At 31.6% G+C, this 18,950-nt stretch overlaps 1 protein-coding gene across 2 annotated transcripts in view; it reads right to left on the bottom strand.

Moving 5' to 3' along the window:
- Positions 1–18,950, bottom strand: part of LOC134244193 (uncharacterized) — a 32,540-nt gene that overhangs the window by 2,281 nt on the left and 11,309 nt on the right. For both annotated transcript variants that reach the window (XM_062726462.1, XM_062726463.1), the window contains 10 exons: positions 13,490–13,690; positions 8,725–8,784; positions 7,696–7,758; positions 6,371–6,439; positions 5,292–5,381; positions 4,373–4,591; positions 4,080–4,118; positions 2,439–2,669; positions 2,155–2,184; positions 185–667 (listed from right to left, as the gene is read on the bottom strand). In XM_062726462.1, coding sequence (XP_062582446.1) covers positions 185–667; positions 2,155–2,184; positions 2,439–2,669; positions 4,080–4,118; positions 4,373–4,591; positions 5,292–5,381; positions 6,371–6,439; positions 7,696–7,758; positions 8,725–8,784; positions 13,490–13,690 — 1,485 coding nt within the window. The remainder of the gene's footprint in view (positions 1–184; positions 668–2,154; positions 2,185–2,438; positions 2,670–4,079; positions 4,119–4,372; positions 4,592–5,291; positions 5,382–6,370; positions 6,440–7,695; positions 7,759–8,724; positions 8,785–13,489; positions 13,691–18,950) is intronic.

The raw sequence follows: 18,950 nt of genomic DNA on the forward strand, positions 1-18,950 counted from the left end.
ATGTATTTTGAATGCATTGCTCTGACTCGCATCTTTCATGAAGTTGAACTTCTAAATATCTTATGTGAAATAAATAATGCAATGATAAATATATTCCGACTGATGAAAAGTGAATACATGAAAAAAAAAACCAGTTGCAAAAGCCTTTTTCGATTCATAATGAGACGTATTCAAGGTTAACTACCTTTCTCAATCATAGTAGGTACAGCGGGCCAAGACTTATCTCCAAGACTGCTGAAGCGACCAAATGAGATTAGTGGAATTTTCCTTTTGGTGTCGTACACTGTTGTGAAGAGAGGCTTGTTTCCAAAGATATGAGCAAATTCAGTTTCGTCTGCGAACCTCTGGCAGATGAAATACTTATCGTGTAGAGGTAGTGCAACTGGAAGAGATTCTCCCAACAGAAATTTTTTCCAACATTTCTTCTTGAAGTCTCCTCGGTCCTTTAGTCCCTTTCTCTTCTTTTGTGCACAGACCTTTGGTTTGTTGCAGAAGTCCTTGAGATGATGACTGCACCTCTGATTTGCAGATACAAAAGGAACAAACATGCCTCTGTGGGCACACCAGACCACTGGATCCCCTTTGTTTAACAGCTGGTTGAGGGTCCAATTTGTGTGGACAAATTTGGACTCGGCGGTGTCATACAGAGAAAACATGCAGTCATAATCTGCAAGGAAAAATAAGAAAAGTAAGAAAAAACTGAGAAAATTAAACAGTCTGACATATATTTCTATTTTCTCGTCTTTCCCGCTTCTTTTATAACAAACCCCAGTTTGGATGGTGGTTCACACCGTTGAAAACTTGTTTGCCTCAGAAGTAAACTTTATTTATCAAATGATTTAATCAATAACAAAAATCAAATTGTTAAATTAATTTCAGAAAAAAATCAAGAATTACAGAGTCTAGCGAGACAGTAAAAAATTAACGATTTAACGTTTTGCCTTTTCGCAAAACAATCTGCAATTTTCTGCTGAGTTTGTTGGATTCAATGCTTCAGAGTTTCGAGGTTAATCTAGTTCTCTGTGGAATCGCGTATTTCATCAGAAAAAAGGATTTATTACAATCCACATCGGAAATATTAAATATGCCCTTTGTTTGACTTGAAAGACTTGATGCGTACAAGAATATTAGAAGATAAAAATAGGATGAATCTGTGAAAAGAAAACTTCCCGTTGTCCTTTGCTATCTAAATTACGTTGGGTTGTTGCAGAGTATGCGGAATTAAGAACAATCGAGAAATCGTCCGCGGCAGGATGAGTGGGTGCATGACACAGAGCAAAATTATAACAAAAAAGATTAAAGAAAGCATGGTTGTGTTTGCCGATAAATCTTTCAGTATTCCTCTCGAGGAACATTTCCTCAGTATTTGGAGATTACGACAATGGAAAACATAAGATTGTCAAAGATTTCAGAATTCGAATTTAATACAAGTATCTTGCATGAATAAACTGGATATTGATAATGTGTGAAAAATGTCTTTTTTATGGTAAGATTAGAAAATGAAGGCACAAAAAATACGTTTAAGAGGATTCAGTACCGTATGAATCTCCTACTAAAAACATGTACTCAAAAGTTGGATTTAAAATTGAAATGCTTTCACCCATTTCAGGTTTACTGAATATATCCTACATCAGGTACACATCAGAGAAATATTTCTACAATCGGAAAGCCTCACACACTGTGTTTTTTACTCCTCATTAAATTCTACATCTCCGTCCGATCAACAGCACATTAGTGAGACATAAAAAAAATATCTCTTTATGACAGATCTGGGATTCTTCTATGACAAAATAAATTACTACTAGAAATTGATAAAACATCCTCTCTCTCTCCCCGTATTTTTGAAATTTTCCCTATGAACAAATAAAACAGAAAGGATGTATACAAAACATTTTCAAGGACTTCATTATTTTATTCACAAGAAAAATCGATATGGAAGCAGGAAAACAAGGGAAAATCGAGTGGGTATACAAATGAAGATTACAGACAAATTCATGAGTCATACTTCTCAATATTTCATCGAAACAATCTGCAAGATCATCAAAGTACAAATGAAGAGGCTATATGGTAAAATTGAATGCAAAATTAAGCATAAACAATGTCGAATCGGTTATGGTTATGTATTGTGCAAAAATCCGATTGAAAAATTCTCACCTTCGTTTTTTAAACTTGGGAGCAAAATATCTGAAAATGAAACAAAAGTCGTCTTAATAGGTGTATTTGATCTGCTTTTCGATCAAAATTATCGAAAGATCATATTGATTAAAAAATAATTGTACATTCAGCAGATTTGAGACATACTGTTTTTTCAAACCATTTGTATCTTACTCTGTGTATGATGTACTGTATAAAGCCCCACTTTTTAAGAATAGCAAGTCTTTAACAAATGTAACTGGTTAGAAAAAAAAGAATTTACACATAGTTTTATCCTAGTATACCTAGTTTTGTGTAGTCGGCAACGTTGCTTCCTTCGCATTTACTCTCCTTTCTAGATATGGGCTTTCCTAGCGGAGACTGACAATTACCGACTCTACGACTTCTACACTTCCGCTCCTCAATAGATTTTCCGTCACATCCTGAACTTCCGGTTTCATGGGAAAGGCAAACCCGGAAACGGAACTCAGAGGCACCAGACTCTATCCACATTGACCATGGACTCCACTTTGGGACTAGATACAAGTATAAATTGATTATTCGGTAGTCAAAGCCTCATTTCATAATATGAAAATAGATTTTTCTTATTTTTCAATTCTTAAGCTAAAATGTTGTGTTTTCGATGTTGGATTATTACAAAATTTAAACATACGAATTAAAATTCATCTATTCAAGTCTGAGAAGAATAGCTAATAATTTGGCAAAGGAAAAAATAAAACTTTTACTTAAAATATTCAATCACTTTTTCCATTTTCAATCGCTTTATTCTGTATTTTTGCAATGCTACTAGTATATAATCATCAGAAATGGATAAAAATGCAGGTAATTTAGTATTTTTCAATGCAAGGATTTCATGACTTTGTAGATTAAATGCTAGCTTCAATGTTTCTCGGTGCACACATTGACTTACTCAATGATGTACTGTCCGACACCAAAGTCTGTCAATGGATGCAATAGCTAACAGTACAGTCAATCAATGCAGGTATTAGCGGATTCCAAAGTCTGTGTGAATGCAGGCATTGGACAATTACACATTCTGTCAATGCAGGTATTAGTTAACTCTATAGCTAGTAAATCCAGGCAATTCCAGTTCTTAAGTCAGTCAATACGGTATTGTGCGACTCCACAGTCTGTCAATGCAAAGAAAGTTACCCTATGCCTGCATAGGCCATTGGGAATCTCTGTATACCTGCACTGGTTCTTCGGAGATTCCAAAAGCGCCTATTTTGGCTTTTGATCTACTCTCTATCCCTGCATTGGTTCTTGAGGAGTCTGACAATACATGTATTGGCTCTTGAAAGAGGCAGATAATATCTTCATTGGACAGATTGTCTTGGTGCCTGCATTGTCCATTGAAAAAGTCATGCAATGCCAACATTTTCCAATAATGAACAAATTTCAGATTCTTGCATTGGCTTCTCTATGACCGATTTTCAATTTTTCAGAATAATTTTGTGATTTTAAACAGTGTTCTGTTTTGTTAATTTCATTGGTGTAAGTTGTAGAAAACATTATTTCTTTCCACAACATCAAATAAAAAAAAACCCTCAAAAAGAATATTTTGAAATTCATTTCATATAGTTTTATATTATTTGCATATTTTATGTGGCTTTGTTACAATTTAGTTATTTTGTTTTTTCCTTTTAAAACAAACCAAACCCTAACATAGACAGTGGATTAGACTACAATTCAATTTGTTCTAGAACTGATTGGATGAAAATTTATTGATATGCTGTTTTCAATTTTATATTTAACTTAAAATAAGTGTATTTTTTATTTCAACTTTAAATTTGTACCAAAAGACCAATTAAGACAAGTGTCTCAGTGAAATGCATAAATTAATACAATTCGTTCAAGTGCTTGTCGTGCAGATACCAGAAAAAAGACGAATTGAAAAAAAACCCCAATAATTTCGATCAACAAACCTGGAAATAGCGGGCATATTTCTAGAGATTCTTGCTCACCTGTAAAAAAATGATGAAAATAATCATATTTAAGTTTCAGAAACATTTCTCATATCTTGTATTTGTGTATTTGGAACAATTGTAAAAATATTCAAAGCGATTTTCACATATTATATTTTTATTAATGAAGGGAATTTTGAGTGTAAGTCTCAGTGAGTACTGCTCATTAAATGCTGTACTAATGAAACTTGTGCGTTATTTATTGTAATTTGAATCTTAATTGAATCTCGGAGACTGAGAAGTAACAAACGTACAGCTAGACTGTTTAACTATAGAGATGTTTTTCTGTTGCTTGCAGCTCTCCATCTCCAGCTGACAAGAGCCTCGGTATGTCTTGCCGTCAGACCCACACACCTCTGCACCCTCCTCGTCTGCGCATGTGCCAACTGGACAGATGCATTCAAAGTTAAGTGGTTCTTTTTCGATACATTTTGCACCATATTTACATGCAAGAGCTTCACAAATTCTGTCACCTGCAAGAATTAAGTAAAAATAACCATGAGTTTAAAAATACTCAAGATAATAAGTATCGTTGGGACAAAATGTTTAAACGCTATATATATTTTGTATCATTAATTTAAAAAAAAAAACCTAGATTTTAAATTGCTTCATCAATTTACTTTATCTGAGAATTTGTTGATGAAAATATTATTCTCAACAGAATTATGCAGAGTTTCCACACTTTACAACTATTCCTCATGATTAATTAAAATCTAGACATTCTGATATCAAAGAAACCTAGGCACCTGATCCCACCTCTGACATTCCCAGGGGTCTGTGTTTAATGCCCTTTTCACATGTTTGTATAGCTTATAGGTTTTTGTATATAAAATATACAGTTCGTTGTCTTCGAATTTACTTTTTTTAATGTTTGCAATGGTGAAATATGACACATGAACCATGATTAAAAACAAACGATTTAACAAATAAGAACATATTTTCTCTTATTGAAATAATATTAAATGTCAATATTATGTGCTTTTAAAAATATAATATGCAGAAAAGTATTCTCGTTTTTCACCTCTTGTGGCAATTGGGCAAATTAAAAAAATGCAAACTCGAAGAAAGCATTGATTGATTAAGCGATTGTATGAACATTGTCAGATGTCTTGCCACGGAAAACATCAATTATTAGACTATGTCTGAAGTTTACATGTTTATGATAATGCATACTTTGTTCTTGCTTCGTCTCCTCTGGTAGTGTAGGATTTTTTCCAGTTTCTTTAATCTTTTCAGCCAATATATGGGAGGCTGCCTTTTTATCTGTAAATATAGAAAATTCAGTTTATTATCAGTGTCAATAGAGTCTTTATAAGATTATATTGTTGATGAAACATATGAAGATAAAGAACAGTATTCAAGCTCAAAAATCTAAATAATACAAATCAGGAGCAGAGCAAACACGGACCTCTAAAACTTCAGAGGTGGGATCAGGTGCTATGGAGGAATGAACATCCCCTAACGACCGGTCACACCCGCCATGTGCTCTTTGTCATGACCAAGAAGAAATCCGTGGACAACTCAGTGTGTAAATAATGGCCTATCAATTAGCAGGAAATTAACTAGTCCGTATTTGACTAAATGATAGATAGATTGTCTATTTTGACAAGGTCATTGTATACGAAATGATGACTTTGAACGAGACTGTTGATGTTTTTGTTTCAGGAACTTATCCTTATTTGTCAATAATTTATCTCGTTTTATAAATTGTACATAAGTACAGCATGCTCTTGACTATCGGATCAAGTGAGAGATATAAACCCCACATAAGGAGACATTGCTGCATAAGAAAGGAAAGTTGACGATCAAAAAGGAAAAAAAGTCATCATATTTATCATTAAGCTTGGTTGTTTGATTACCACAATTCTTTGGTAAAATATCCAAATATTAAACAGATATGTCAGACTCCATGTCACAATGAATTTTTAACGTTCCTTCTGGTAGATACCAACAAAGTTACTCTATTTATTTATAAAGGGTATGTGTATATACATGTAACTAAACAGGCGGGAAACATTTATTACAATGACATATACATGTATTGTTATATTTTAATGATTGGATAGTGTTTAAAAGTAGAAATTAAAGTTTTTGGAAAAGAAGGCAATAACTGTGTTCTTGAAGGCATCCTAAAGCTTTAAAAATATATTTAACTTATTACAAATCTTCAAATATAGGGTAATTTTACGACCAAAAATCAAATGTTCTGAACTTTTTACACTCAGGGAGAGATAAGCTGTTTAATATTCTACCTTCGCTTTTCTTGTGTTCATTGTCGTCATCAGATACTAGGGTAATAACATTATTTCCATAAACCAATACTGCAAAAAGAAGATAAGAATACTGCAGACTTAAGCCTTCTTTATCGCAGATTAATGTCCTTTTGAAAGGGCAGTGGTGCAAACATCAATATAATCTAGATTTTTTATATCCCACCACTGCCATCTTATCTTTTTCGCCAAATAATTCCTTGAGAAATACGATAAAAAAGCTTCACAAAAGATAAGTTATTTAAAAAATTAACCCACAATCTGAAAAATTCAGTTAGTTTGCCTGCTTTCTGTTGGTGGATATTTTACTGCCAATTTTCTACATTGTATTTTTGATATTTCCGCTCTACTTTCAATAAATCTATTTTCACGTCAAATCAAGGAAGCAGAGAAAAATGGTCATCAGGAAAGAGATTAATATCTTTCAGAAAGGATATTTTGTAACACCTTAAGCCACTTTTCAGACCGAGTATTGATTAAAACATCCGTGACTGTGATTAACTTCAACGAAAAAAAATGTTCCTTTTTTTCTCATCTGTTTGATAATATTAATTATTAATAATATAAGGAAAAATTCCATGTTTTGCTTTCAAAAAAAAAATTAATTGTTGAAAACCTTTCGATCACCATAGCCATAATAAATAACTTATTTGAACTGATGAAGTATCTATAGAAGGTTCAATTAAAAAGAAGTTTCTATTGTTTTCCAAATAAACAAATATCTAGAAGGTTCAATTAAAAAGAAGTTTCTATTGTTTTCCAAATAAACAAAAAGAAATGAAAAAAATTACCCTTGCTGCGATCAAATCAGTAATGGTTTTCAAACGAAACGAGAAACTTGAAGGTTTAAAAGGGCATATAACTTTAGGATTAATTAATGGAAACTATGAGGAAATCTTTTTATCGACACCATTAAATTAACATCTTTGCATGGTTTATGAGCGAGAACAAAACATTGTTCTACAATTCGTACAAATAAATCATTTTGATTTTTTTTTCATTTCATGCCCACCATTTACTTGAAATCCAGTTTGTATTTCTTTATTTTTTTTAATTTTATCTGGCTCTGGGGCTAAAAAAACATCATTTTGATCTAGCCTCGGTTTTCCACTCTATATTCCTTTTATTAAAGCGAGACGGTGCTAAAAAGTGAGCACATCTACGTTTTATGGCCCCGAAGACTGAAATGTTTGCGACTTGTAAATATATATATATATATATATATATATATATATATATATATATATATATATATATATATATATATATATATAATATATATATATATATATAAAGAAAATTTTTACCTTGTGTGTTGTTATCTGAAGCATCTTTTAGAGGCTTTGAACCTTTTTCTTGAATGATTATTTCTGAAAAAGAAAACCAAATATATAAATGCTCAAATATTTTTATTTTTTACCGTTTACAAATTCTGTCTACAGAATTACTAATCACTAAATTAGTATACGACATTGCATTTTTCTTAAATGAAGAAATACTAAAACTCTAAAATGTTTTTAACAATTGAGTTAAAAAGAAAAATGAAATCCAAACAAAATGAATTCACACAGAAAAGAAGTGTATGCATGAAAATAAAGGTTATTTAATAAGTATTTCTTGCTTCTCAATTAAATCAATATAGAAAACACAGAAAATGGGTTTTACAATCATCGTCTTGGCATTAAGATATACTAAAACAGAAATACGGCAGAATCATCTCATCAATAAAGAGTTAGACAAAGGGTTTATTTTACATGTGACCGGGCAATTACATCGTCTACAAACAGTAGCTAATTTCGAGAGACCGGGAGAATTAATTTTGTCGTTTTATCAGCCTCTATATTGCTGGAGCTGCCAACCAAGTCATCGCCTTATATGGAATTAGGTGTCAAAGACACCATTAACTTAGGATAAAGCTAAGTCGCTTTACATCCGATGTACAAAGACAATTGTAATTTGTAAATATCAATCAACACCTTCTGCAGGATGTTTGTTGTGGTTCTTAGAAGCTAAGTACTTTACAACTTATAATGCCCTTTATTGAAGCTGTTATATTAGTTGCCTGACTTGAGATAGATAAATGCAACATTAAGAATGCTGTAAACATACATTACTTTGTACGGTATTCAGATTGATTTATAGAATAACAATAATTGTGAATGAACTAAATAAAATAATAAATGACATTTTAGCCTGGTTTCTGATTTCCTGTTCATGTTTTTTTTTATACAATCAACCTATTTTAAGTTTTATGACCTCCTACATTTCCTAGAAATGAAATAGAAAAAAATCAGGAAAGTACGCTAGGAAACCGTATCGTAATAGGAGATTTTTACCTTTGATTTTCCTATCGTCCATGGTTGACATTGGTGAAGGTGTTTCCATAACCACAGGACCTGAAAATGTAATAATACTATACATAAGATGCATTTAATTATTGATTTCTTTTAAAAATCTAATAAAAACTGTATGATTAACGTAATGAGTTCACTTTTCTATAATCAAATTCCTCTATTTATGAAGCAATACAAGTACGTCTATCATTGTTACCTAATATGGAGCTTATGTCTTCCAGGGCAACCTATTGACAAATACTTTGATGAAACAAGGATCTCAACATTATCAATTTTTCGCAAGTTCTATTGACTATCAATGAGATTGTTAACAAGTACCGACTTTTTATATGATAATGAAGAATTCTTAAGATTTGTAATGGTATTTTCGTTCCCAAGACATATTTGTTACAACAAATATGTTGAGTAGATTGCATGTTCACACTGAAAACACATCAGACTCTATATTCCAAAATGTGATTTTAGCCTTATAATAACAAAAATAAGGTCAAATAGGATGAAACAAAAGTCAGCTAAACATATGATTAAGCATTCAATGCAGATACAAATAAGAAAAGGCATATTTGCATAGGATCATCAGCATAAATGTTGCATTTTAAATGCCATATAGATAAGTATGGAATAGAGAAAACAGGTTGCAGAAAAAACATTACTAAAAACAACTGTTTATAAAGTCCTGAGAAAAGTTCTATGATCTAAGTCTACCAAATTACAGCTAAACTTATTTTCATTGAAATTTTCAACAGATAACTATTGAATTATATGATATATAGTTATACTATTTAATATGTTATATGATGAAAAGGAAGAACTGGTGATTAAAGCAATTAAAAAAAATGTTTCTACAGACAACAGATTAAAAGAAATACATCTAACTATTTGATTTTTTTAAATATGGAGAGAAAGCGTCCGAAGGACTATATGCGGTATATTGCATATTTTTACCCCAACAAAGGTTGTATTTTGAAAATTTCTTGAAATGTACTGAATTGTATATATTGTATAAGAAATCTAAATCTAAATCTAAATTAAATGAAACATAACATTGTTTCAAAGTAGGTTATTGACAATTTTTGTTTTTATTATGCCACAAACTATTTGGATTTTTTAAAATATTTTTTTCAGAAAGAGGAAAAATGGCTTAAATTTGCTCATTTTTTCTAAAACAATTATAGAGCGCGGGCCTGCTCCAGAACAATGTTTGAGTAAATATTTCATTGATACTATCACTCTACATATTTAAGGAATCACTGTCTAGTTAGTTTAGTATGCCAGGGCATCAACAATAGTGGGAAACATGAGATAATTTGCGAAGCCCATTATGTATAAATTATCCCATGTTTCCCACTATTGTTGATGTTCCTTGCATACTATACTAACTAGAATGGGAAACATGGGATAATTTGCATAACAGGCGAAGCCCGTTATGCATAAATTATCCCATGTTTCCCACTATTGTTGATGTTTCTTGCATACTATACTAACTAGATAGTGATTCCTTATATTTCCATTTCATTGTGAAATAAAATTGTAGATTTAGACTTTAAAAATTCAGACATAGATTTGAATTACACGAGGATTCCATCCCAGTTTCAGTAGTCCTCGCCCACTGACATCAAACACAACGGCAGCCACACGAGATTTTCATGCATATTTGGCCTCCTTAGCGTCAGACTCAGAGACAGATGCGCACGAGATTTGCATGCATATTAGGCCTTCTTAGCTCCTGACCTATTGATCTGCCTAATTTACATTCCAGTAAAATTATCAAGAAATTAACTCCGCTAACTTTTACAGAGTTATCACAGAGAGAAAAATTAGGAATGGTAATATTTATAGATCAAAATATTACACTGGAGCACGCCTGCGCTCAGTGACTTATACTCAAAATATCGACGTAATACACCCTTTTCTGTAGAAATCATGGAAATTTTAAATTTACGTCATTTTTGACGTCATATCCAACATATGACGCCATGTCTTAAGAAAATAATCAGTTCTTTCAAGTCTGCAGATATCACCCTGTTTTAGAACATAACTATATATTTCTCTGTCAAGGTTTGATTTTGGGGGCAAATATCGGTCATTACCGATATAGTCTTTTATGATGATTTGGAGGAGAATATCTGATTGTCATCAGTGTAAAAGACATATCAAACAACGACAAATGTTTTAGGAGGAAGGCAATAAATGTATTTTGCTTCATAGATTATTTTCAGATGGAAAAATAAGTAAAGGTTCATGCACTAGAAGAGACAGTTGAGTTTCATCGGTGTAGGAAATACATTGCATTGTAGACAAAGAAAAATAAAGTACTAGTACACAAAAAGCCGGAACACAGCACTTAAAAGCTTTAAGTTCAACTTACTGAGAAAGTTCATACATGAGAAAAATAAGTTAACACAAGTCTAGAAGACCAGTCTAGAAAACGGAATAAGTGTTATTAAATGAAAGGCAAAGGTGACTACAAAGCAATATATTATAGAGGAGTACTTGAGTTAAAAAAAAGCTTGAAATTTATTTCACAAGTTGACTCTATGTACTGTACTGGCAGAAAAAGCATTGATAACATCAATGAAGATGTTGAAGAAGTCTTAAGTGAAAGTTTATTCGGTAAAAGGAAAATTGTGAACGAAAGATCGATGAGATAAGACAAGTACTTCGAAGGAAAAGAAACTATAAACACACGCCACAGAAAGAATAGAGAACTATTTAATTCTGACCGTGTTTCGTAACCCAGTTTTCGCTCATCAAATTTTAAATAATAGCTTAATTAAATATAAAATCAAAAATTACCATCAATGAACTTCTTTTGGAGCTACGAAGTTTAACTTTAATTTTTTACACTCTAATTATGTCTAATACATCAATCAATTCCATTATTATTTTATTCAAATAAATTTTGAAACACCATCTTTTTTAAATCTTGATAAGTCATATAAAATTTTTGAGAACAAAAAAGTTATTAAATTATTTTCAATATTCAGAAATGAAAAATTAAAACTAGGTTTATTATGTTAGTTTTATGATAATAGTAAAATTGTGTTAAATTTAAGCTTAAATTGGCCTATTTCTTCAGAACTTTTGCAATATACGTATTTGCTATAGTTATTAGATATGATGAAAAAATTCATTAGAGTTAATTTAATACATAATTTAAGACTAGTATAAAACATTTCATGCACAAACGCCATACCTTATAAGCGAAATCATTCTCATTTAAGTGAACTATTTCTTACTTCCAAAAATTATCAATTCAACATACCTCTGAATTCAGTATGAATAACCATTCAATGTTTTGTATGCTTTGTAAAAACTTTTACGACACCATGAACTTCTCAGAGTATGTGAGTTGAAATGAATTCGCTTTAAGTATTTTCCATCGTTAACTTTCTTTTTTTATGTCTTCCATTAACGAGTTTATTCAAAATCCCATGACATGCTCCAAATACAATGAATTTTAAACAGAGGAGGCAAATGACAAATAAGTTGATGTATAGAGGTTTCAACATACCCGTTTAAAGTCATCATTTCATTAACTCTATGATCGTTATAATAACCGTGTTAGGAAATACAACCTATCAATGGGGCGTATTTTGGCTACTGTGTTTCATATAAATTTTGAAGCATTTGTTCAAAACTGAATTGGCATTAATGTTGATTATTTCATATTCTTAATCAATTCATAGTGCTCACGGCGGGTGAGGCAGGGCGATGTTGGGTGCTCATCAGTCCTTGTATCATGATCACACCTTTGGAAATTTCATGCTTTGATATCCCCTACCTCTGATTTACATTGTTTAACTTAAGCATTTTGGGATCGATCACTATTCGTTTTCTCACCCTTTCTCGTATTTGTGTTTGCAATGTTTAACAGTTTCGTTTTTTCGTTTAATCCTCCATCATTTATTTCATTCATATGATCATTAATTTCATTATAAGTTGTTTTTATCAAAAAGGAAGTAATTTATTTGATGCGTCAGTCTTAGGTTCTTAATTTTACAAAATACAATGTTGACATAGCAAGATTTGATTTTCCTGTGCAATACTGCAATCATTTAAATACATGTATATGAAATATCGATCTTGTTACTTGGATGCAATATTGTTAAAAGGACAATTCCATTGGATAAAAATTAGACTGTTCTTGTTATTAGATTTAATCTTTATGAAGAAGAAATTCAGATTCATAAGGAAAACTGTAACACACATCAAAGTAACTTCGGATTTGACCAAGTAATTAAGCATTTTCCTGGAATCATTAAGTAAAAAGTCCTGTAGGCAAAGTTCAGTTGGTGTAATCACAGATTCAATTTGATTTTTTCTGGATGGATAAAAGCATGAATATAACAAGTTGTCAAGGGTATATAAGTTCTCTAGTACTTTGGGTTCCGATGAAAATTAGTAAAGTTAATTGTTCTAACATTGAACTTCACCCAGTGCAGCATTTTAAACAAACCTCCATTTATGAAGTGTAAAGAAATACCACAAGAGAGCATTAATGAATGTCAAATATAAAATCCCTACAAGAAATATGGTGTTCTATGAACAGCAATGGGCAACAGAGCATAAACAGCAATCAACTGTGGGCATTGACCGAATTCCAATATTTTGATTAAAAAAAATGAAAGAGGTTTAATTGCTTATTATATATATAGATATGCTAAAGAACACCAGCACAAAATCATATAGATATGCTAATGAACAGCAGCACAATTATTATGTAGATATGTTAAAGAACTGTAACCTGGGTATTGTGTTGGGTGTAATGTGGTGCTTTCCAATTTAACTTCACTGGCCCCAGAGCCGGAACCGTCGATGACGTCACTATCATCTCCATCTTCGTCATCATCATCTCTGTCTATTGTAACAGCAGGTTTTGGTCTTGGCTTGGAATTATGTAGAGAACCTTCATCTATATTAATTAAATCTGGATGACGGTCATTGCCTGTAAAGAGAAACCAAGAAAAGTTAAATTAATAAGGATCGTGTATACCTTGATTTTTCTTTGATCTCCTGAAGAATAGTAAATATATTTATACGTGATTCATTGTAAGCATGATAAAAATTGTCTATGTCAATCAAATTAATGATTGATGAAAACTTCCAAAGAGTATTGTTTCCTAAAACACAATTACAGTCTAGTTGCGAAAACTTGCACGAACTTATTGATTTCAAGTAATGATGTACAACGTGTACTCAATGAAGACGACAAGTCTGGATTGGTGAATTCCGGAATGAAATTTAACGAACTTCATCTTACGCCACAGGACATGATAAATACAAATTTGTCCACGTGGACACCCTTATAAATTATCTAGCTATAGGATATCAGATTTCTATTACTAATGTGAATCTTCTCCTTAGCCTGGAGAATACCTAACCAGTCTCTTGCTGTAGATAATCAGATGGAGATGACTCATCGTGTTCGAACACGAAGCAAACTCATCTAATATGGAAGAGTTCCCTCTTTTCTATAACTTATCGTCATTTACGATTATCATGGGGCTTATTCTCCCATCATACGCAAGCTAAAAAGAATCAATGTGAAAAAAAATGCGATGAACTTTGAAAACAGAGCAGATGCTGGTATGATATGTACAAGAATATTGAATGACGGGATATGTTACATACATCTTCTCGTAAAGCCTCAGGTCTATGCACTGTATTGTATGCATCAGAGAAAAAAATTGATTAGTTAAAAAAAATTATGTAAAAAAAATTATAAAAATTAATTTTGATAAAGGAATAGTCTGCATAGTAGCATGCATGATCCAATATTTTGGAGATAGCGAATAGTATTCAAGCTCAAAATTCCATAAAACAATACAAAATAGAAGCAGAGCAAACATGGACCTCCAAAACATCAGAGGTGGGATCAGGTGCTATGGAGGTGTGAGCATCACCTGCCAACCGGTCACATCCGTCGTGTGCTCCTTGTGATGATCAGGAAATAGCAAGAAAATCCGTCGTCAATTCAGTGTGTAAATAATGGACTAAGAATTAGTATGAAAAATTTCAGTCAGCATTTGACTCAAAATAAATTGTATTTGCTGACAAGTTCCATAGAACTTTTGAAATGATGACTTGAAACGGGACTGCTTAAATTCTTGTTTCATCAACTCGTTTGTCAATAATTTACCTCGTTTTTGAAATTGTACATACGAAGAGCATGCTCTAGTGTATCGAATCAACTGAGAGATATAAACCCCGTATGCAGGTAAAGAAGGTATATTGCTGAATAAGAAAGGGAAGTTGACAATTGAAAAGATAAAGTCATCACGTTTATCACAAAGCTTGGTTTTTAGATTACTATTAACGTCTTTTTCAAAAAAAAATAACCAGAAGTGAAACCGATGTGTCAGACTTTTATGTTTCTTTTAACTGAAGCTCGGAATATATCGTATCGACATGAGAATGGAAATGACCATTGTAAATATACAATAATTCGTGGATATATCTAAATATCGTGTTAAAGGCCACAGCAAGAATTTCATTCTTTTCACGTGTAAGATTTTGGTCAAATTCTGCTTCTATGAATACAAATATAGGTCTGCACAAGGAAAACAATCCCAGTTTCCGCAATCTTTAGCAAGAAAAAAGTCATCGAAGTTTTACTTTAACAAAAAGTTGACAATTTTTAAAGAAAAAGAAAAATTCTTATTAAAAGTAAACCTTGACCAATAAAAATTCGCTCCTAAAATGATTAACGTTTTTGTCCTTTTGTATTTTTTTATTTACTGGTTTGTAGTAAATACAAAAATAACAGTATGTCGAGTTGTCGTGTTCAATTTTTGTAGTTAATAACATCCAGTAAATTAAAAAGATCAGAATATAACATTTGTATCAACAGAATCCAAATATGTAACGTAATCACTAGCTTTACGTTACCTAAACATATAAGCAAATATATATTTCAAAGCAGAATAAACAACACAAAATTATTTGATCAATGGATGTCCTTACAACAGGCATCTAAAGGGAACATATCATCCTGCTGATTCATTTACTGTCAATCAGGATATATTGGTTCCATCATTAGGATGCCGAGAACTCAGAATTCTGTGGGGAATGTCATCGTTTCAGACGTATTGATTCAGAATGACTCATTTCAATCAATTGTATTTGAAGATTTACAAGTCGAATCAGTACACTTATATTTTCTCAACTTATTGTGCAAAATGGGAAACGGGATATGTAATTAAATATCGAGTATCACTTACATATAAAGTGCAGAAGAAAACCGACAAACATCCGAATCGTTTTCAGTTCCGTTCATGCAAGGTTCGTCTGAACACATTGGTTATCTAATGGCTGATTACACTATTAATGACATTTAAATCAGAAAAATGATAAAGGGATAAAACGTGACTTTGTGGGTAAAGCTTTGACATTTTGTTCAGAGCCAGCAACAAACCAGTTTGGGATTGATTTGCCTCTGCTGAAATCCCAGTAGCACTTCCCGAGAGCCCGGATGTGGGCGAGTTGATATCGAGGCAATTATCATGCAATACCCCATGCATGCATGAACAGTAGAATGTGTAGTATACCCCTACTTCACTTCTCTATTATGGGACATTTAATGTATAAATGTACGTATGTATTTATTAATTTTCATATTATGCCAGAATTCCACATATTAGGTCCACTTTTCATTTGTATAAGTATCACGATATTTTTATCTAGAAATGCAGATAGAGGACTGCAAGAATAAAAACAAATTTAAGTTAGAATTGTAAGGATGAATTTGTTAGATTTAATCAGTTGGAAGTTCCTGATGATAAGAAGTTCCAATATTATCATGATGCTATTCGAGAGTCTGGGAGGCCCAAAGAATGTTTTTCAAAGACTAGCCCTGCATAAAACTGCAGACAAATATCTCTTTATTTTTTTTCTCTTAATACGTAAAAGCAGACATAAGCAAACCTCTAGAGTTATTTAAAGTACTTTTATATGCTATTCAAAATCATTGTGATGACATAGAAATTTCATAACAATTTTCACATTTTCTTTTTTTTTAGTTTCGTTTTGATTTTCAACGTTTAGACAATCATCACTTGAATATAAAAGACCAATATTTTGTTTAAAAAATATAAATTAGGCCTCAGTTTACAATATAAAATCTAATTAAAAAGACCCTTCCAGTAGGTATTTATTTCTGAGGAATATCGGACTTAATTGAATTATTAACGGAATACGGGAAGATGTAACCTGTCAAGTAGAGGGGAAACGAGGAGGGATTTGCATAATCAATATTACTACACAGTCGTGAGTGACTACTAAATTAAAAGTGTACGTCTCGTGGATGATCGCTTAATCTCTATTTCTAATTCTGGTTACGACAAGCAGAAAAGCAGAAAGCAAATCTGGATTGCTGCCAAAAGAAAATGGTTGAACCAGAAACATAATTTTTTGGGATACATATATCAGAGTTCTTTTGATCCCAAAAGCATAAAAAATTCCTAGATCCTAAAACGATAATAATGATATAGAGAAGACATGCATGCATCGCAAAAGCAATAGTTTTATTCTTTCAACGTATGTAATGCAAAAATGGATTCATTTCTTAACCAAGAAATTTTCAATGCAGTCTATTTTCCTTTTCCTTAACAAAACATACAAAACAATCTCCTGTCTTATTTTTAAAATATTTTTTAAGTGCACAGTTTTTCACCACTTTTCACTTTAAGGCTACATTGTAATTTCTATGCTGATATGATCAATTTTCTGCCAAGAAGGTCAAGGCTAAATGAAAACAAACCTTTTTAAAAAAAAAAACATTTACAAAATGTTATGTTTGTATTTATAACATGTATAAAGGGAATAAAAAAATTCGTGAGTCCAGTTTCTTTTAATATATTGCTATCATATAATTTTGGGGTATTTCAAAACAAATTCAGTTCATAATTAAATAGAGAAACTCTTTCCTGAACTTTTTTTCATTTTAATTCTCGAGATTCTAAAAAAGTATTTTTTTACGTGCAAAATTTTCATTCTGAAATTGAAAAATTAAAATTACAACTTCTAGGTAACTATGAAGCTGATTTGAATAAGGAGTACATGTACCTGCATAACCGTATTATATTTTTCAAAACATAATGACAAAAAAAAAATCTTGAAAACAGAAACGTGATATCGTAATGGACACCATATATATACTCCTATTTAAATGCAGTATGGTAACGAGGAAACAAAGCTTGTCCATCCTTAATATTTTAATGTGAAATAAAAGTGGTTAATTATACTCATTTGATGAGAGATTTATCTTATAAATATTGTAATAATAAATTATAACTATGCCTATAAAATAGATACTGCTCTTCTCTGCAAGAAAATACAATAGTAAGTAGGGAAATAAAAATAAAAACTCGTGACTAAAATGTGTTTCAGCCATGATACAGACAGTCTGCTGGGTACTCTAAACCAGCAGGGCTTTATCTGTCCAAATGGGTCTATAGATAATTGCCATAGTACATAATGCAGATTCCCCTGGACGATTAGTATAAAATGCCATTAATTGGAGGCTAAACATTTGATGAACTGAATCAATATTAGGATATCATCAGAGTGACAGGTACCATTCGGCGACAGAATGCACTCTGCAGAAAATATTTATCTTCATAACATACGATCACTTATCATTGTAATAGTATTGATCAGATGCATGCCTAATGAAATATTTTATTTGATTTTCCTGAAATTTGGCAATGAACCAATGAACGTGGCTAGAATATCTCAAAGATTTCCAAATCAGAAATCAAAGTATATTTTTTTGTAACCTTTTCTGGTAATTTAAAAATCTGTGGATCATCTGAAAAATACATCAAAGACAAGATATAACAAGACGAATAGTAATTGATTTGTCTTTTTTTTTTATATAATTGCACGACATAAATTCGTGTAAAGTTTCCGTATCCCGGCTTTTTGTAATTCTGTTGGCGTCTGTCTCACCTTTTGAAAATTTGATGTCAAAGACTCAAAGACTAATGAATTTATTTGAAAGGCAAAGTATGCATGGAACACTTTCAGATTTCAAAGCTCTTTTAAAAAAAAATGTCAATTATTTGTTAAGTAACAATGTTAACACTACCATTTATTTCATGAAATAATTATAAATCGATGCCAAAAATAATAAAAAAAAGAGTAAAGATATTTTAACGTTAAAAATTTTGAAATAAAGATCATAAAAATTCTACAGGATTGTTCAA

Source organism: Saccostrea cucullata, unplaced genomic scaffold (assembly GCF_032062105.1).
Source record: "Saccostrea cucullata isolate Sc308-1 unplaced genomic scaffold, CSIRO_AGI_Scuc_v1 ctg512, whole genome shotgun sequence".
Classification (NCBI taxonomy): Eukaryota; Metazoa; Mollusca; class Bivalvia; order Ostreida; family Ostreidae; genus Saccostrea; species Saccostrea cuccullata.